The sequence below is a fragment of the Buteo buteo genome, chromosome 23 (assembly GCF_964188355.1).
Source record: "Buteo buteo chromosome 23, bButBut1.hap1.1, whole genome shotgun sequence".
NCBI classification, from domain to species: domain Eukaryota; kingdom Metazoa; phylum Chordata; class Aves; order Accipitriformes; family Accipitridae; genus Buteo; species Buteo buteo.
In genome coordinates this window covers 4785525-4805325 of record NC_134193.1, presented here as the reverse complement: position 1 = coordinate 4805325, position 19801 = coordinate 4785525, and the positions used below count along the sequence as shown (strand labels likewise).

The following is a 19801-nucleotide window of genomic DNA, read 5'->3' as shown; positions in this document are numbered from 1 at the left end:
CCCCCGTGGGGATGGGCAGCAGTGTTTTCCCCCCCACCCCGGTATTTCTGGCCGGGTGAGCAGCCGGAGGGATGCACTGGCTGGAAATCCGGCCACTCGTGCTTAGCTGCTTAAATGGGAGCTTAGCGGCTCAGCAAAGCTGTCCCCAATTATCTGCTGGGGGCTGAGCAGGGGAGAAGAGGGGGCTGATGTCTCTCACAGGGAGTTTTGGAGCAGAAATACTCCGTGTGACTATTCTAGCTCTCATTGCCTGCTAAAAATTTGCCACCTTGTCTGACACCCCTCCCACCCTGCTCACGAAGTTGCCATGTCCCCAGGAAGAGTGGCGATGCTGCTCTCAGCCCCCCGGCATCCTTCCCCCACGCTGGGGGTAAGTAATGGGGAGATTTCCCCAGGGAGAAGCAGCTCCTGCGCTGCCCCAGCCTCCGCTCATCTGGATGCTCTGGGCAGCGGTGAATGGGGAAAAAATATTCACCTGGGATTTGGGGATAATGTGAGCGTCCAGGGCTACCTCTGGCCATGCAGAGGGGCTTGGTGACCCTCCCTGCTCTGCTCCCAAGGCAACCTGCTTCCCCCAGGACCCCACACGCCGGGCTGGGCTGGCCCTGCGCTCCCACCAGCCCACGCTTGCTCCCGCTCGCTTGCTCTCTCCAAGGAACTTTCCTAGAAATCGCTGGCTTTATTTTTAGCCGCGGTACGGCAGCGCCTGGCTGGGAGGGGATGGGCAGCGATGGAGTGGGAGGCCCACGCGGTGTTGATGTGCTCCCACTGCCTCATCTGGCTCCTGCCCTGGCAACGAGGGGCTGGGGGGGTCCAGCTCTGCTGTGTGTTTCCCCCATTGCAGCGGTGCTGGCTGGATCCTGGCCCCTTCGGGCGTGAAGATGGGCTGTGAGGAGAGCTGCTGCGGCTCACGCAGGGGTGATGTCCCGCTCAGGGTGCGAGGCTCCCTCAGACCCCTCTTGCCAGTGCTGACCCCCCTGGATCTGCCTCCCCCGGTGCTACCGAAGGTCTGGCTCCCACGGCAAGATGGGTGCTGGGATGGAGGTGATGGTCCTCCAGGATGAGTTTGGGGAATGGGGGGGGCCAGGAGGGCTGAGGCTGTGGCTGGTTTGGGAAGACTGTATGGGGCAGGCAGGGTCAACATGGACAATGGGACCAGTGCGACCACTGGGGACAGTGGGGTCAGCGAGGGTGCTGCAGACAGCAGGGCTGCCAGGGCCAGTGGGACCGCTGGGGACAACAGGACACTGGGGACAGCAGGCATCGGGTGCTCTCAGGACAGCTGGTGCTTTTTTCTGGGCTGGGGGATCCCTCCAGCGTAGGGGTGAGCCACCCCAACCCCTTCCCACCCTCCAGGAGGGGCCCTGGCATCCCCTGCTCCACACCGTGCCTGGCCAAGGGCATCTCTGCTCCTGCATCCCAGAGTCCCCTGTGGCCACGCTGCATCAGCATGGTCCCCGAGTCCCATCCCTGGGCTGGTGCAGGGACCAGGAGGCAAAAAAAATCACGCGGCGTGGGCTGGGTAGGGGGTGAGGGCAGGTGGTGCAGGCAGGAGGAGGAGGACCTCAGCTGTGCGGCTGGTTGGCCTCTTCGCTGGGCAGGTTCACCCCAGGGGCTGCAGAGCGGGAGCTGCTTTTCCCCGACACTGCCCTCCCGCTGGCGCAGGATGCTCCCGGTGCTCTGCGGTGGCACCGAGCTCCGTCCCGCCACCAGCCCGGGGCACCAGGGGCTGTGTCGCCCCCAGCTCCGCCATTTCCAGGCTCCTCTTTCCCACGTCGTGTCACTTGATTGTTATTTTGTTTTAGCTATCGGGAAGCGAAACGGGGCTCCTTGCTCCCCAGTGTCCCCTGCTCCCGCCTGACCCACTTAGCGGGGCCATCTGGTCCCCGCGCGGGCAAAGCGGATTAGCCCTTCGGCCAGGGATCAGGGCTGGGACACTGCCACCGGCCAGGGGCTCTGCCGTGGGTGGCACCGCCGGCACCATGACAGGCCCTGCCGGCGCTCCCAGGGTCCTCGTGGGTCTGGCCCTGGGGGGGATCGGCCGCAGCATGAGCCCCTGGCCAGGGAGGGGACCCACAGCATCTGCCGCCATGGGTGACCGTGCCCGGCCAGCCTGTGTGCCTGCACCCACTGGGACCCTGGCCTTCTCCGGCCCCCACGGGTGTGTGCCTGCATCTCCATCACTCTGTCCATCCGTCTGTCTGTCCATCCACCCAACTAATGGTGCAGGGGTACACCTACCCACCCTGGCGTGCACCCATCCGTCCATCATCCGTCATCTGTCCGTCATCCGTCACCTGTCTGTCACCCGTCCATCTGTCCACCCACCCGTCCATCCCTCTGTCTCGTCACCCCCCCCACCCCCCCAGGTGTGCACCCACCTCTCCGGCCGTGTCCCCCCCACCCCGTCCCCCCCATCCCTCCCTCCATCCTGCCATCTGTCCATCCACCCATCCTTTCACCCCTCCCTGTGCCCCCCCCGCGTCTTTCCCCTCCCTTTTCTCTGTTTTCCCGTTTTTTTCCCTTCTTTCCTTCCCCCCGTTTTCCATTTTTCCTGTTTTTTTCCCCTTTTCCCTTTTTTCTCCTCCCCTCCCCAGTTTTTCCCTTCCCTCCTTCACCCGCCCCCCCCCCGCCCGGTCTCTGCTGCCCCCTACCGACCCCGCGCTGCCACCGCCCCGCCCCCGAGCCCCGCCCATTGCCCCACCCATTACCCCGCCCCACCCGTCACGCGCCGCGCGGGTTCCGGGTGCGGGCGGTGCGCGGCGCGCGCAGGTGGGGCGGGGCGGGGCGGCGCGCGGGGATGCGGGGGGGGGGGGGAGGGGGACGGAATGCAGCCGGGAGGGGGGGGGGGGGCTGGAATTAGGGAGGGGGGTGCGGGGGGCGGAGTGTCCCGCGTGGGTGCGGGGGGGGGCAGAGCCCGGTGCGGGGGTGCTGCGGGTGCTCGCCCCGCTTGGCCCGTTCCCGCACCCCCCCCCCCCCGGTCCTCCTGCGGGGTGGGGGGGGGATGCGGGGTGAGCCCCCACGCTGGGCGCCCCCGGCCCCGAGTGGGGCTCCACGGATGTTGGGTACCCACCCCGCTGCTGCGGCACGGGGGTGTCCGTGTCCCGGGGAGCATCGTCCTGGCTGGGGGGCGTGTACCGGGACCCCCCCTCCCCGTTCCTGCCCGGCCTCAGGGGTTATTACCGGGGCGGTGGGTTTTTACTGGGGCGGTGGGTTATTATGGGGGTGGTGGGTTTTTACTGGGGCGGTGAGTTTTTTGTTGGTGCGGTGGTTTTTTACTGGGGCGGTGGGTTTTTACTGGGGCAGTGGGTTATTATGGGGGTGGTGGGTTTTTACTGGGGCAGTGGGTTATTATGGGGGTGGTGGGTTTTTACTGGGGCAGTGGGTTATTATAGGGGCGGTGGGTTTTTACTGGGGCAGTGGGTTTTTACTGGGGCAGTGGGTTATAGGGGTGGTGGGTTTTTACTGGGGCAGTGGGTTTTTACTGGGGCGGTGGGTTTTTACTGGGGCAGTGGGTTATTATGGGGGTGGTGGGTTTTTACTGGGGCAGTGGGTTATTATAAGGGTGGTGGGTTTTTACTGGGGCAGTGGGTTTTTACTGGGGCGGTGGGTTTTTACTGGGGCAGTGGGTTATTATGGGGGTGGTGGGTTTTTACTGGGGCAGTGGGTTATTATGGGGGTGGTGGGTTTTTACTGGGGCAGTGGGTTATTATGGGGGTGGTGGGTTTTTACTGGGGCAGTGGGTTATTATAGGGGTGGTGGGTTTTTACTGGGGCAGTGGGTTTTTACTGGGGCGGTGGGTTTTTACTGGGGCAGTGGGTTATTATGGGGGTGGTGGGTTTTTACTGGGGCAGTGGGTTATTATAGGGGCGGTGGGTTTTTACTGGGGCGGTGGGTTTTTATGGGGGCGGTGAGTTTTTGTTGGGGCGGTTGTGGGTTTTTACTGGGGCGGTGGGTTTTTATTGGGGCAGTGGGTTTTAACTGAGGTGATGGGTTATTATGGGGGCAGTGGGTTATTACTGGGATAGTGGGTTATTCCCGGGGCGGTTGGTTATTACCAGGTCGGTGGGTTATTACCGGGGCGGTTGTGGGTTCGCAGACGTCCCGTCCGGCGGGGCCGGACATCCACGTCTCCATGCGGAGAGAAGCCGGCGCTGGGTCATGAGCAACACCACGGCCCCCACGGCCCCGGGTACGGTGGGCGACTCGCTGGTGGGCTACGTCCTGGGACCCTTCCTCCTCGTCACCCTCCTCGGCGCCCTCCTGGCTGCGGTGAGTGGGTGGGCATGGCCGGGGGGGGGGACACACACGAAACACCGTCCTGAGCCCGCTCACGCCTTCTCCTGCTCTCCTTGCAGGTGATGTACGTCCAGAAGAAGCGGAGGTGAGCGTGGGGGCTGGTTTTTTTTTGGGGGGGGGGATGTGGGACCGGTCACCGCTCAGCCGCCGTCCCCCTGCCAGGTTTGACCGCCTGCGCCACCGGCTGCTGCCCATGTACAGCTACGACCCGGCCGAGGAGCTGCAGGAATCCGAGCAGGAGCTGCTGGTGGAGGCAGAGGACACCCGGGTGGGTGACCCGCTGCGTTTCGGGGACGGGAGTTTGGTTTTGGGGTCGGGTACAGGTGGGGCGGCTCCGTGGGGCACTCGCCAGCCATGCACGGTGCTGCTGGGAATTGCTATTTATCTATTTTTTGCATGAAAAATTAGCGTTAGGGTAGCCCACGGGGGCTGTTAAGCCTGGGTGGGAGCTCACGGAGCCAGCCTGCCCCGAGGGAGCAGAAGGCTTGGGTATAATCCAAAGGTTTTTGGGAGGGTCGGGCTGTGCCGGCGAGCCCAGGGCTTCTCCACCCGCCCTGACGCCGTTTGGGGTTGCTTCGCCCCCCAGCTTGGCACCGGCGGGGGTCTGGACTGGGGCCACCCACCGTCCCCTCCCAAAGCCGCCCGGCGTGCTGAGGGCACGCTCTCTGTTGCAGGTGGTGCCGGGCTGGGGGGGACCCTCGCCCCATCGCCCCCCGCGTGTGGACTGGAAGGCCTGATGTTGGCCGGAGAGCTGGGGCCGAATCCTGCCCGCAGGAGGCAAGGGAGGACGGTGTCAGCACCGGCGCTGCTGCCTTCGCCGTCCGCCAGGAAGGGCAGGATGCGCCCGCGGTGGTGTTGGCGATGCCGGCGGCTTTTGCCCAGGAGCGATCCCACCTCGTGAGCGTTGACGATAACGAGTTATGTCCCGCCTCGGCACCTGGTTTTGCCTTTTCTTTTTTTTTTCTTTTTTTTTTTTTTGCTTGAACCACCCCGCCAGTCCTTTAAAATGCACTGAGCAGGACGGCCGGGGCTGGCACCCCGGCGAGGGAGCAGCCGGGTGCTGGGGCTTTGCCGGGCACGGAGGGCAGGATGCCTGTGGAGGAGCAACGCGGCATGTGCTGGAGCAAATAAAACGTGTTTCTCTGCATTCGGCCAAGAAGGGTTTTCAGCAGCACAAGCGCTGCCGGCCCACGGGTCAGCATCACGCGTCCCTGCCTCGGCAGCATCATGACGCGGTTTAGTAATAAGGAGCCGAGGATGGGAGTTTTGGGGGGGGGGGGGGGGGCAGCAGGGTTTTGCCTGTTTCTGTTTCCATCGGCAGCTCCCGTCCGTCCCCGCGGAGGATGGCTGGCACCATCGCGGATGTCCCTGCGGAGGAGGTACCGTGCGGAGCGGCCGCTCCGTGCCTGCGGGCTCTCCCTGCGTGGGGAAAACCTGCTCCCACCCCGCTGCCGGGGGCTGGACCCCAGCCAGAGTCCAGGGCAGAGGCGTCAAACATCCATAAAATGTTTTATTCAAGTAACTGCAAATAGGAAACCAAAAGGTCGTTAACAGTGGACCAGGAGAAAAAAAAAAACCAAACCAAACCCCAATTTTCTCGCGCCAGGGCCGCCCGGCACAGACCTCCGGTCCCGCTGCAGCCGTCGTGCAGGGGGTGGTGTGGTGGGGGGGAGCATCCCGTGGTCCCCCCACCCCACCACCCTTCCAGCCTCTATCCCTTGCAGCAGCAGAGCAACCTAGACCTTAAAATAACAATTAAAAAAAAAAAAAAAAAAAAAAAGCCCAAAAAAGGAGAGGGAAAAAAATACCCCGCGGCCCCCCGAAAAAGGAAACATGGAGCCTACGATGCCCCGGCAGCTGGCACAGCAGCAGCACGTCTGTGAGTTCAGAGAGTGGAACTTAAATATCCAGAGGTAGTTGTGAATGAAAGGAAAAAAAAAAAAAAAGTACTAAAAAAAAAATAAAATGTATATATACCAGAACTTATGAGGAAAGGGCTGCCCTGAGCTGGCCCCGCTCGGGCACCCCCAGGGATGGGCACTGGGCCCCGGCATCACCGCAGGAGCTGCTCTCCCACACACAGTGCAGTCACCCAGGATTTGGGGGGTGGGGGGGTAGAAGGGGGGGTTTGCCTGGGGTAACAGCAGGCCAGAGCGAAGGTCTAATGCATTTGGGGGGGGGTCTTACCTTTGCTGACACCCCCCCCCAATCTCTTCCCTGCAGAAGCCCTGCGGCAAAGCCCGGTGCGGGGCGGGGGGGCAACCAGCACCCACTTTGGATGGGTGAGATCACTGCCTTGGGGGGGGGGCAGCAAAGGCAGGGGGTCCCAGCCCCGGCTCTTTGCCAGGGACCCCCTTTGCCAGCGGGGCTGCCCCAAAACCCAGCGCTGGGGAGAATGGGGAACCGGGGCAGGTGCCCCCCCTCCACCCCCCACCCACCCTGGGTCGGGGGCTGCGGGGGCCACCCGGGTTGGGCCATTTTTCCAGTGCTGCCGTTGTCTGAGGATGAGGAAGGAGTGGAAGAGGGAGGAGGAAAAAGCCAGGGCGGCACAGTGGGTTTCTCCCCGTCCCTCTCCCCCGGCCGCCGAGGACGCGGGACCGTCGGGCGATGAGGTAGCGCCGGTTGGGGAGGTTTCACTGCTCCTCCTCGGATGACTCCTGGGAAATGTTCACCTCCTCCTCGTCCTGCTGCTGCCAGGTAAGGGAGTGTGGTCGGGGGGGGGGGTGCCAGGGGCTGCAGACACCCCCCCATCCTCCCTGGATGAAGGGCTGGCCAAGCACATCCCGCCCCTTGTGCGAAGAGGGAAACTGAGGCACCGGCACCCTCCTGGATCTGGGGACTGGCCCTTGCTCCAGGTTTAACCGTTATGGGTTAAATCCCAAATAAGAACCCCCCCGGGTGGGCTCGCAGCGAGGAGGGGGGAGCCGCACACCCTGGGTGCGTGCACCCCCTGCAAGCGTGAGACCGCGGTCCCCAGCCCCACGGCCGTGTCCCCAGTTGCCACCAGAGGAGCGCCGGTGGTGGCGGGACCGACCGTCCGTGTCCGGCTGTCCGTGTCCGGCTGTCCGTGTCCGACCCCTCACGCCGGGGTGGGCGGCCGTGAGCATCGTGGCCCCGCACGCGGCGGTGAGTCAGGGCTGAGTGTGAGCGTGACTCAGCACCGGCCCCCGCTTCCTCCCGCTTCATTCATAAAAAAGCCACCGCGGCGCGGCCGGCGGCTGCCAAAGCGGGACACGGTGTCCCCGGCACAGCCCCGCTGGCATGGGACAGGCTCGGTCCCACCCCACCGAACTGGCTCCCTGCCCTGGGATCCCCAAAACAGCCCCTGGTGCTGCGACACCGGCGCAGGAGACCCCCCCCCCCCCCGGTTTGGAGCCCCAGCTGGTCTCAGTCCCTTGCCCTCCGCAAAGAATTTAAGTGGGAAAAGGGGCAAAACTCCGCATGGAGCAGAGCAGCCGCACCCTGAGGATGCTTTTGGGTGGCTCAAGTGTCCCAGCGCCTGGTGGCAGCTCCTGGGCACAAGGATGCGGCCCCGGGGCTGGGGACAGCGGGATGTACATGCCGGGAAGGGAGAGGAACCCGCTCCCAACCGTCCGGGTGATGCTCCTGGGTGCCCGGCAGCCACCCGAGCTCCCGTGGGGCTGCAAACCGAGGAGGGGGAAAATGAAATGGAGGAGGGGGAAGCACAAAATAAGAGGGCGGCTGTAGCGTGCGGGTAGGGGGGTTGCTGCACACGCAGGCTGCAGGAATGCCGTCCCGGTGACGCAGCGGGCACCTGGGCAGGCGTGTGCCAGCGTGCCACCGGGGCAGGACCAGCCACCTCCTGCGTGCTGCTCCCGGGGCTGCGGGGAGCCGGGATGGCTCAGTCCCCCCAGCACCAGCACTGGGACATGGCATGGCCGGGTTCGGAGCCCATCCTGTGCCACGCCGTGGCCCATTTTTTGCTCACTGCTCTGCTCTCCTCCAGCCCGGCAGCATCTACCCCACGCCTGTGGGGACAGCCGGGGGGCTGCTCTACCCCCAAAGTGCCCGGCATTCAGCCAGGATGGGAGAAGGAAGGGAAAAGCCCACTCACCGATTTTTTGGGTCGGCCTCGAGGTTTTCTCCCTGGTGTGACTGCAGCTTTCTGAGCGAAAAATAATAATGAAAAAAAAAAAGGACATTTTGATCAGGCTGGGGCCGTCCCATCGTTCCCAGGATGCTACCGGGGGCAGGCGGCATTCCCTTTCCTCCCACCCACGACTGCCAAATTCATCACCCCAGTGGCATCTCCCGGGCCGCTGCACCCAGGTGGCCCCGGGGCCACAGCCAGCCCCCCCCCCGGCCCCCCTTGCCACCGGCTTCCAGCACCAGGACCGTCCCGGCCCCGTGACTCACGAGGCGGGCGCAGGATGTGAGTCGCGTGTTTTGCGAACAGGTTTATTGCGGGTGTCCACATGCTGACACACGCAGTCCCTGCCCTCCCACCCCACCTTCTTTGGGGGCCAGCACCGAGACCACCCCCACCTCCCCCCCAGGAGTAGATTTGCCCTGAATTGTCTATAATTGAGCTCAAAACGGACCTGTCGTCCCAGCGCACGGCTGCTTGGCCGGAGCAGCCCCCGTCCCCAGCCACCTACCCTGCCTTTCGGGGTGGCCTTGTTTTTACTGCCCTTCGGCCGTCCGCGGGGTCTCTTGGGGGTCGGGGCCTCGCTGGGCTCCTGCTGGAGGGAGAACAGAGTGAGGGTCACTACAGATTGGGGGTCCCCGGGGAGGGATCCGTGCCCAGCGCAACTCCCAGTACAGCAGTGCACCCCAGGGATGCTCCGGGCTGGGAGCCCCGTTCTCCCCAGCAGAACCCGCCGGGGCAGGGATGCTCTTGCGTGTGGTACTGGGAGGACTGGTTGCACTGGGATCAGCGGTCAGGCGCCAGGCACGGGCTCCTGCTCGTCCTTCAGCCGAGCGCGTACGTGACCTGTCCCACCCCGGCATTAATCGCTCGGCTTAGCCGGATGGTCCGCGCTGGTTTCTCAGCCCCGAACCCCGGCTCGCTGCCGGTGTTGCCGCCTTGCAAAGTGTCGGGGAACCGACAAATCACCTTTTCTGCAGGAAAACGATGTGCACAAACCCCCACCTGCCCCGGGGAGGGTTGGGGGGGTTGGCACTATAAAGGCTCTGGCAGCATCTTATCCCTCTGAGCAGCTTTTGCTAATGGGGCTTTAATTAGCCCGTCTGCAAAGGCAGATTCAGCTGCAGCCCGGGGAGGAGCAAAGGGAGGCCCTGAGCCCTTCCCTGGGTGAGGAGGAGCTCTGGGGTGTTGGGTGGGGGGCTGTGAAGCCCCCCAGGAGGGTTTTTCCTGCTGGTAAGCACCCCGGCAGTGCTGCCCAAGGGAAGATAACGGGGGGCTGCACCATGGGCATCCCCATCCCTGCCCAGGGGATGCTGCTGGAGTATGAGTGGGGGGGTTTCTTGCTGCCCCATAGCCTGGGGGTGCCCCCCCCACCCCCCCCTTCCTCCCAGGGGTCCCCACGTACCTGCGGCTTCTTCCTGGGCCGCCCCCTGCCCCTTTTCTCCGACACGTCCTTCTCCCCTTTGGAGGCCAGAGGCTGGCTGGATTTGGCGCTGGATTCACTCATCGTCCTTCCAGCAGCAGTGAGGAGGAGCAGAAGGGGGGAGGAAGGTCAGTCAGCGATGGCTCACCATGCCAACCGGTGCCTCTCCCCCCACCCCTTGCCCCAGAGCAGGTGGGCACTGGGGGCCACGGAATTGACTCATGGGGCTGCGAGGGACAAGCGGAGTTGCCGGAGCCTCTCGCAGAGTCAGCCCGGCCACAGCCATGCCCCTGTCCCGGCTGCCCGTTCCCCCCCCGGGTAAGGATGCTCAGCCCCCCCAGCTGCCGCCTGGCCCCTCTGCGGGGATGGGGGTGGCTGGTGGGGTATCAGTGTGGACAGGAGGTGACAAGGACCAGGGTCCCTCCTCTAAGAACGCCTCAGAATTAAAATTCAGCTGAAATGAGCAGCTTCTGCCCTGCTCCAGCCCTTCCCAGAGGCTTGCCTGCATCCTGCTCCTCTCCCTGCGTGGAGCAGAGACCAGCCAGTGCCCAGGGCACTGCCAGGGCCCGCAGTGGAGAAACCAAAAGCATCACTAAGAGCTATACCCAGAAGAGACCACCACCTGTATTTTTTAACTCGCCAAGCCCATTCGGTAGCACCACGCCGTGGGGTGCAGGGCTTTCCTGCCCCAGAAACACGGAGCACCTCAGACAGGCATGACCCTTCCTCCCGCTGCTGCAAATCCAGTATCTGCAAAACCACCCCTGCTGCACCCGCGTTCCCTCCTGCAAACAGACCTTTGTCCCGTGCCAGTCCCCGTCACGCGTCCCCTCGCACCGCCGGTGGCTCACGGCGATGCTCCGGTGCAACGAGCCCAGGCCAACACCGACGCACTGGGACGGAGCAACGTGTCTGAGGCTGCAGGGCCGGACTCCAGCAGTGGGACCCTGATGCCTCTTCCCACTCTTGTGGCCCCAGTGACCGGCCCCACGTGGTGGTGCTGGCTGGGTGAGGCTTTGGGTGCTCAGACCTCCCTCCCCATCTCACCCATCCCTGCTCTCTGCCTTCCCCCAGGCTGGATTTGCAGCTGCATCCCTCCCGGGAATGCAACCTGCATCCTCCCAGCACCGGCTGGGGAGCAAAACAAACCAGCTGCCAGGCAGGATCCTGCCCCAAAGCCCGCAGCACGGACACCCCGCTGAATTAGCCAGTGCCCCAGTGCTAAGGCAGCTCTCACGGTCCCCAACAGGCATTTGGGGAGCAGCAGCTTGGCCAGGTCTTCCCACAGAGCCCATCCCCTTTCCCCAAAAGGAGGAGACCAGCTCCAGATTTAATCTGGAGTCCTTGAAATCCCAGACGCTCTGTCAGCACCGGCAAGTTAGAACAGGATGAGCGATGGAACGGCACTGGGGGCCTCCGGGCATCCCCAGGGGGGTCCCAGGGCCCTGGAAGGGTGGTGTAGGCTCCCACAGCCCTGCTCCCTCCCCCCCACCTCGATACCCAGCACTGCTGCACCCAGGGTGGGATGCTGCACCCCTGACCCTGCTCCTGCCACCCCGGCTGGGTTTAGGGACAGGCACCACCTGGCACTTGTCCTAGGGACACGGGGTTGTCCCCACCTCTGTGCACATCCCAAAGGATGGCTTTCCTCGCTCCTGGGGAAATCCCACAGAAGAAAAGGCTCCATCGTCCCCTCTCCACCTTGATGCTTCCCCAGGGGCATAGGGAAAACCTGTTTTTCCAGAGCCGTGGGGCCGGTTTCAAATCCAACTCCCAGCCCAGGAGCCAGGAGGATGGGCTCCGGGCTGGAAGGGAGCAGGATTGCTACCACAGCCCCAGCGGTTACTGGTGACCCCGAGCACAGGGTGCCTGCTCGGCTCCTCGGTCAGGCGACCATGGCCATGCAGGGTGGGGGGGGCACCTGCTCAGAGCAGTGATGTGATTGTTTCCCAGCAGAAATAGGGTGGCGAGAGCAGCGTCCTGATCTCGCTGCCCTTAAGCACGGGGCTTAGAGCTACCTGGGAGACTTAGCTAGAAAATCACAGACTTGCTCCGGGATGGATGATGCAAACCCCCCAGGCCACCTCTCCCTCCGGGGATGGTCCCTGCACCCCTGCCCCGGATCTGACCCATGTCTCTGGAGCATGGCAGCCCCCCGGCCCAGCTTCTGCAGGTACCAGGTTGTGTGCCCGGTCTACGTGCAAAGACGGAGACAGTCTCCCTACCTCTGCCTACAGGGTTAATAACGCTTAGTTTTGAGCAACTGGTTTCAATTTGGATGGTGTTAGGGCAACTGGGACAGTGCTACTGGGGAGAGTGGGACAGCCGGGGTGCTAAGCCCCCCCAGGGACACTGAGCCACATCGGGAAGCTGGAGCGGGCGCAAGGAGCTGTGCTCAGACCTTCGAGGCTTTTTAAAAAACACGTGTCAGCTCCCGCTCCCCTCTGGAAGTGACTCACGAGTGCAAAACAACAACAACAAAAACCACCCTCAGATTCTTTTTTTTTTTTTTTTTTCGGGAGACAGAAACCATGCTGTCATGTAAACACCCCGAAAATATTACTCACAGCATCCCAGAGCCCTTCAAGAAGTCTCTTAGAAAAAAAAAGTATGGTTTAGATTTAGGAAAGAAAAATGCCGGCCGGCTGACCGGGGGCTGGGCTGGGCTTGTCTCTTTTTAAGTCAATCTTTGCCAGAGGAAATGCAGCCTCCGAGCCATGCCGTACCCTCTCCTGTAGCTGAAACAGATGGGCCCAGTATGGCCCCCACCCTGCCATGCTCTCCTCCGCCCCACCAGGGACGGGCACTGGCCCCACGCAGCGGCTCCGGCCAGGGATGCTGTGGGGACCCTCCCCTTCGGGGGGATGCCACCGGGGATGCCCCCCCGAGCCAGAGCCTGCTGCCACAAAGTTGTGGGTGCTGGGAAAAGCACGTGCACATCCCACTCGTCCCTCCACTGCCTCCGAGCTCTCCCCAGGGCCTCCAGAGCTGAATCCACCCCAGAGGACCGTGGGCTCCGTGTCCTGCTCCGGCAGAGGGGGATGAGGAGGAGGATGCTTGGGTGGGAGACCCAGGGATGCTCCTCTCTCCCACCCCAGCACCTTCTTGGCCAACACCCCTCTTCCCGAGAGCGGCCCCGGTTCGGCGCGATGCTCCCCGGCTCGACGGCACCTGCCAGGGCCCGGGAGCACCCCGAGCCCGTGGGACGGTGTCGGACAGACCGCGGGAAGCAGCTCCGGCCCCACTCGTGTGAATCAAAACCTTATAGGAGGGAGGGAGCAGCTGTGTTGCCATGGAGGAAAGGAAGCAGCCGAGAAAGAAACCTTTCCACGCAGGGAGGAATCGGTCAGAGATGAGGGCAGGGGACTGCCGGGCTCCCGGAGCCTGGGAGGGATAAATCTCTGCAAGGTTTGGAGGCGGAGGGGCTACATCTGCCTCTCGATCGATGGAGTTGGGGGATGAAAAACTCCTCCTCTCTCCATCCCTATGGATGGTGAGCAGCCAGGCTTTTCTCCCCCAGCCCCGTCGGCTCCCTCTGCTCCATGACACGAGCTGGGCCGTTCTCAGCAGCCACCTCTTGCACAAGCGACGGCTGGGTTGCAAAAGAGACAACCTGACCCCTCGGAGCGATGCTCCTCGCTGTCCCTGGGCCTGCTCCTGCCTTCCCCCACCCGCCCGCGCTGGCTTACACCTCTCCTTGCAAATAACCCCATAAATCCCTTGCTCCTGCCACCTACTCTTAGATTAAACAAACCAGCCCAGGGAGACAGGCGGTGGCTTAGATCTTAAAAAAAAAAAAAGAAATAATAATAAATAAATCTCTTCACGCCCAGGAAATCTAGCCTGATTGCGGCTGGAGAAGGATCCCGGCCGCACCTCCTGGCAGAGGGAGGACGGGAGAGGGAGGAGGGGAAGAAATAGTGGAGCAGAAGTTGAAGAGCCTGTTCGGCAGGGGTGCGAGGGCTGGGAAGGGATGTGCGCGGCTCCTCATTAGGACAAGCCCTCCACGGGGCTGCTTTGAAGCCCCCCCCGGGCCTGCTATTAAGGAAAGTCCACCCCCCCTTCCTTCCTGGGCATGCATAATAAAAGGAAGTGATAAAAGAAAGGAAGGAGGGAGGTGGGGGAGAAAGAAAAGAGGCAGGAAGGGCACCATCACACGCTTTGTGAAGCCCCTGTCCTGCGGGGTATAATAAAACCCCGGGTGGAGCCAGCCCTGTGTGGCATCTCCCCCCCCCCGCCCCAGGGAAGGGCTGGGTGCAGGGGGTGCGGGGCCCCACGCTCTCGCAGCGGGGAGCAGCGTGGGCTGCTGTCCCGGGGGGTGGGCGACCGAGCCCCCAGCATCGCAACTTTACACCGACTTGTTTGCCCCCCCCCATCTCCCTCCTTGAGCCGGGCCTGGCCTGGTCCCTTCCACCGGCCCCACGCACCTTGCACCAGCCCCACGCACGGATCCTGAGCCCACGCACCTTGCACAGTCCCATCCCCACGCACCCTACACCCACCCCCCAAGCACCTTGCATCGGGCCCCCCCGCCCCACCACAAGAGCCCGGGGGGGGGGTCCCCAGTACCGGCGGCTGCACCCCGGGGTCGTGCGTTTCCCCCCCCGGGCGGTGCGGGGCGTTTGCATCACCCGAAACCGAATAAGTGGCGAAAAAGTCCCGGCGAGCCGGGAAAAAACCGGCAGCGGGGACCCCCGTCCCGTCATCATCCCCCCCCCCCCCCTTCCCCGGCAGCCCCGCCAGGTGCATCACCCTATTAATAACAAGAATTAATAACAAGAATAATAAAGAGAGGCATTGCAGAGCCGGCCCGCCGCACGCACACACGCGTCCTTGCAAATACAGAGCAAACCGGGGGCGATCGTGCACAGCATGCGGAGAGGGGGGGAACAGAGCCCCGGCCCCCCCCCACCTCCCCCCCACCCAGCACCCCCCCCCCCAGCACCCCCCAGTCCTCCCCCGCACCCCCCCGGAGCAGAAAGGAAAGAGGAAGGCCGGCACTCACAGTCAGCTTGATCTCGGAGCTGGGTGCTTGGGGTGGGTTTTTTTTTTTGGGTGGTTTGTTTGGGTTGGTTTTTTTTTTTTTGGATTTTTTTTTTTTTTTTTTTTTTTTCTCCTGGCGTGTCTGTGTTGTGAAGCGAATTAAACCCCCCCCCTCCCGGCGGCTGCTGCTGCTCGCAAATGCGGATCTGAAAGGAGAAGGCAGAGAGAGAGGCTGCGACTCACACACGCATCCACAGCACAGCCAGGCCCCCCTCTTATTTATATAAATAATAAAGAGAGAGAAAAAAAAAAAAATTGCTCCAGGAGGAAGGAAGCTGGGTCAAAATCATTTGCAGGGAACGAGGAAAGAAAAAAAAAAAAATAGGAAAGGAGTTGGGGGGGGGGAGTGGGGGGGGGGGGGGGAAGGAGCGAGCTCCCAGCCTTACTGGAGGGGATCCAGCTGCTAAAAATAGCAAAATCACACTCGAAATTAAATAAGGGCAACCAGGCTAAGGGGAGCTTCCAGCCCTTGCGGAGGGGGGGAGGAGGAGCCGGGCTGCATCACGGCCGGCGGGGGCGGGCGGCGGCGGGGCCGGGAGCGATAGGTCCGTTCAAAGGGCTGCGGCGGGAGGAAGGCTGCTTCCCCCCCCCAGCCTCCTCCCCCGAGCCCCCAGGCTGGCGGAGGGTCCCCCCGGGGGCAGGGGGAGGCAGCGCTGGGGGAGGGAGACACACACATAGGACCCCCCCCCCCCCTCCATCCCCCGGCAAGGATGCTTCAGGGATGCTCCCGATTGAGCCCCCCCTTTGGTGCTCCTGACCTGGCCTTGCTGCTGGGTAAATCCACGGCTGCTGTGGCCCCCCCTCCACTGACAAAGTGGTAAACCAGTGTTTTGGGCTGGTGTGGAGGGGTTTGGCATCACCCCGGGCGCAAGCACCCGTGGCAAAGCACCGTGCTCTTGCCTTTTGCTGCCTCCCTGCCAGGTTAATCCCCCCCCCCCCAAAGCCTCCTGTTCCCATCTGGGGACACCCATCCATCCCCAGGGCCTCCCAAGGCCGGCTGGGTTTTGTTGCGATATATATTTTAATTTTCACTGCAGCACCACTGTAGAAATGGGAGGCTGGTGTGGAAGCGAGTCCTGCACGGCTCAGTGCCGTGGGGTTTGGGGGGCTGGTGAGCGGCCCTGAGGCTCTCCCGGGGTTTAAGCAGCTGATGGGCTTGGTCTGCAGGAAAAGAGCTTTATTCTGAATTCCTGTGATCTGTTTTGGAAGTGGTTTAGGTCAGTCTGGAATAGGAGCCGAGATCAGTTCTCCAGGTAGGTACCCCAAACCCAGACCCCCATTATGTTAGGGGCAAGGTTTTCCAAGGCATGTCAGGCATTTGGCATCTCCTGGTGGGTTTTTGGATGGGGTACAAGGAAATGCAGATCTTGGCATCCTCTCAGTGACGGGACTGTGCAGTATTCCCTCAAACTCCTGCAGAAACTCCAATCATAAATTTAATGGAAACTTCGATTTAGGTGCTTTTGACCATCCTGATGCCAAAGGTCGAAATCTGGAGTTAGGAGCCAAACTTTAGACAGGCCAATGCTGGATTTAAGTTTCAGGCAAGTTCTTACTTAAAAAAAAAAAAAAAAAAAAAAAAAAAGCGCACCTTTAAAAATGTAAAACTTGGAAATATCAATATCTGCATGTGCAAAACTTCTTCAGAAGGGAAGATTTATGATGTAAAAAGAAACGGATCAAACCGAGCCAGGCTTGTGGAAGTTTTTTTGCTAATTGTTATTTGGATTTTTAAAATCCCCTGCAAATTCCCCTGACTAAAACACAATCAAAGCAGTGTCCCTTCCTGACGATTAAAAAATGAAAGCAAAGCGGGGGGGGGGGGGGAAATCACCCTGTAAGAGGCTGACCTGTTTTCAAAAGCCTGCAAAAAAAGAGCAGGCATCACCCCACTTGCATCACTGCGTTTTGGGGCTGAGCCCAGCTGCAGCTCCCTGACCCGGGACTGGTGGTGGGTGTCCTCCATCCGAGGGCCTTGCATCCAGGCAAGGTGGTGTTTGCAGACCCTGAGTATTTTTTTTTTTGGTTAAAATTGGTGTTCCCCCTGCCTGAGTTTGGAAACCCCCCTGCCTTCTGCCTGCCACAGCCCTGCCCACAGCCGTGCTCGGGCTTCCCCCCTTTGCTGTGAACCTGGTGAGGAATTTGGTTTCTGTCCCTGGCAGAGGCTCGTTGTTATTAATATCCCTTGTTATTTATTCTGCGGCGGCGGTAAATGGCTGTAACCGGATTGCTGTGAACAACCCCGGCTGCTCTTTCTCGCTTTGATCCCTGGAACTTTTGGCAATTCCCTGCTCGCCGAGCCCACGCCGGAGCCTCCCCAAGGCGGGTGCACCTGTGGGGTGACCACTTGGTCTTTAAAGCAAAATAGTGCTGCAGTGGTCCCCCAAAACTAGAGTGGCGGTGAGATGTTCCCAGCAGCCGGGAGCAACTCCCTGATGGGAAATGGGCTTGCAACTGTGTGCAATGGGGGGAAATGGGGGAAAAAATTGGGATTTGGGGAAATGGGATTTGTTTGGTGCTCAGAGCACGTTTGCCAGGGCAGGAGGACCCAGTCCAAGAAGATCATTTTCACTTTTGTTTTTGCTGTTTTCCCGAGTTAAAGCCTTGTGGTCAGTGCGGATTTAGGAGCAGGACTGGCGAGGTTCACCCACCTTGCAGTTCAGCTCTGCAGCGAGACCACAAAGTGAAAATGGCTGGAAACAGGGAAACAAGAAGTGATTTATTTTTTCCCCCTCCCTCGCGGCTAAGCCTGACGCAGGGTGTGGAGGAGCAGCCCGCACCGTGCCGGGGTCAGCGTCGCACTAAGCGGTGCTGCCCTGCGTTATCCCGGTGAGCCAAACAAGGTGGGAAACCCACTGGGATGCAGGCAGGGGATGTCCCTGGCCGGGGCTGGCCGGCCATGGCGGGAGGGGATGGGGACAGGGACAGGGCCTTTGTTTCCCCTCCTGGCTTTGTTTCCCGATGGCCCCATTGATGAAGCCCCATGTGGCCAAACAGCCCCGACCCACCCAGAAACAGGCTTTTTAATTTGATTCAACAGCTCCTTCCTTCTCACCCACCCAGGCAGGGTGGATTTAACACTCGCCAGCGCAGTATTTTCCTGTAGCCCTATTCGGGGGACAAATTCCTAAATCACCTGATAAATTATAGGCTTAATGCTGCTGCTGCTTTTGAGAGCACGAGCCCTGAGTTTGCAGGACACAGTGATGCCGGCTCTGTGGGATGCTGCATGTGCTGCAGATGTGTGGACCCCTCATGAATTAGTGGGTATCCCTATTTTTCTTTAGCTGATGTTTCAGGCCTGGGAGGAGATCTGATGGGGAAATGGGTGCCCAGGGCTTGGGAAAAGCTGCACCTCTGCAAGGTCCCCTGAAAAGAAGGTGCTTGAAATCATTTCCCTGCTTCTTCAGCTCAGCAGGGCTCTGCAAAACTGCAGGCGCTGGTTGTCTGCCCCCAAAATGCAGCTGCCTCTGGGGGGGATGTGGGGAACCAGAGGGTGGCCCCAGGGGGGGAGGACATCTCATCCCGCTCTGCCCTGTGTCCCAGTGACTGTCACAGAGCCCCACAAAGCTGTGTTTGGTATTTGGGTGCCTGATTCCTGCTAATTTCCCTGGGAAAGGGAAAACTGGATCTTCTGAGGCAGCTCTGGAAAAAAATCTCAGCCCAGGTTGTTGGGTAATTGGAAGGGCTACCGGACTAATTAAGAGCGTGATGTGTTTGTCACCTCCAAAGCCCTCTTGAACAACAGTTAATCAATCTGCGTGGTTCTGGGCCTTGCAGAGACAAGTGTCGTTACCTTCATTTTGCAGATGGGGAAATGTGTGGATCAGAGGTGGTGTGACTTGTTCGAGGCCAGGCGAAGAGCAAGTTTCATTGGTGTTAGTGTCTGGTCCAGTGCTCGGGCTGTACTGTGTCGCTCTCAAATGCCTTTACTCAGCATTGCCAGGATTTTGCTGGTCAGGGAAGTTTTATGCTGTGCCTGGAGCATCCCCGTGCGCTGCCCTGGTCCCCGGCTGCATCGCGAAGAGCGTTTGCTGAAGATCCTCCTTCTGCACAAACGATTTTGCAAAATGCAAAGCCACAGGCAGGACCTGGCTTGCTCTGAAGCTGAGTTTTCCCCTTTCCAGCATCCTTGTGTTGATGGAGGCAGGGGAGCACGTATTTGGCTCCTCTATACAGAGGAACCCCTCTCCCTGCAGCCTCTCGGATGCTCCCGGTGTCTCTAGGGAGGGGACATGTCTCAGCTGGCAAAACACAGCTCAGGCACAGGAGGTCCCCTAGGTAGGGCAGGAGGATGGCAGCAAGATCTGACCCAGGTCTGGCTTTACTGTTTTGGTTGTGTCCATCTCTTCCAGCGCAGGAGTTAGCTGAGGTCTGCATGGCTGGGAACAATGTTCATGGCACTAGGGCACCCAGCATCCCTCCAGTCGCTGCTGGGATGAGTGGAGATCCCCACATTTCCACCCATTTCTGCTCTTTCTCTGCAAGACAAGTGATGGCTGCACAAGCAAGAAGGCTCTGCAAATGGGTCCAAGATGATTAACTGCCTTCATTAATTCTTGCCCAGTGCAATACAGTGAACATCACATTTGCAATGCTCCATGTTTCTGACTTTCCCAAGGCACTGCAGGGCTGAACTCCTCCTGGGAGGAGATCTCCAGTGTGGAGCATCCTGAGACCACAGCCCTCGGGAAGGGCTTTCCTGAGATTCACCATGTCCAGAAGAGTTTCTAGTAGACAAGAAGAAATAATTCTCCTTCCTCCAAAAAGCAGAGGGATTTGCCCAGGTCCATGCAGGAGAGGCAGTAGTGGAGTGAGGCACACAGGATCCATCCTTTCTCCCGTTGCCGTTACCTCGGAGCTTGCGTGCAAATCCCTGCTGAAATATTTATTACTGGCTGCAATCAATAATTAGCCCCCAGGAAAAG

At 61.0% G+C, this 19801-nt stretch overlaps 2 protein-coding genes across 9 annotated transcripts; one reads left to right on the top strand and one right to left on the bottom strand.

The window, feature by feature from the left end:
* The first annotated feature begins 2702 nt into the window (after positions 1-2702).
* On the top strand, positions 2703-6429 carry SMIM29 (small integral membrane protein 29). Of its 3 annotated transcripts, none has more exons than XM_075055277.1 (5): positions 2703-2772; positions 4100-4272; positions 4359-4384; positions 4462-4567; positions 4974-6429. In XM_075055277.1, exons 2-5 carry the CDS (start codon positions 4162-4164, stop codon positions 5034-5036), a joined length of 306 nt encoding a protein of 101 aa, XP_074911378.1. In that variant the 5' UTR covers positions 2703-2772; positions 4100-4161; the 3' UTR covers positions 5037-6429. The 3 variants fall into 3 exon arrangements, with proteins under 3 accessions (XP_074911378.1, XP_074911380.1, XP_074911379.1); XM_075055279.1 differs by lacking the exon at positions 2703-2772 and adding an exon at positions 3052-3175; XM_075055278.1 differs by lacking the exon at positions 2703-2772 and adding an exon at positions 3052-3190.
* A 278-nt stretch (positions 6430-6707) lies between these two features.
* On the bottom strand, positions 6708-15182 carry HMGA1 (high mobility group AT-hook 1). Of its 6 annotated transcripts, none has more exons than XM_075055270.1 (5): positions 14836-15182; positions 9813-9918; positions 8862-9002; positions 8375-8425; positions 6708-6989 (listed from the first exon to the last, which is right to left on the bottom strand). In XM_075055270.1, exons 2-5 carry the CDS (start codon positions 9912-9914, stop codon positions 6933-6935), a joined length of 351 nt encoding a protein of 116 aa, XP_074911371.1. In that variant the 5' UTR covers positions 9915-9918; positions 14836-15182; the 3' UTR covers positions 6708-6932. The 6 variants fall into 6 exon arrangements, with proteins under 6 accessions (XP_074911371.1, XP_074911372.1, XP_074911375.1 ...); XM_075055271.1 differs by having other exon boundaries at positions 6708-6986; XM_075055274.1 differs by having other exon boundaries at positions 6708-6986; positions 8919-9002; positions 14836-15178.
* Positions 15183-19801: the final 4619 nt, after the last annotated feature.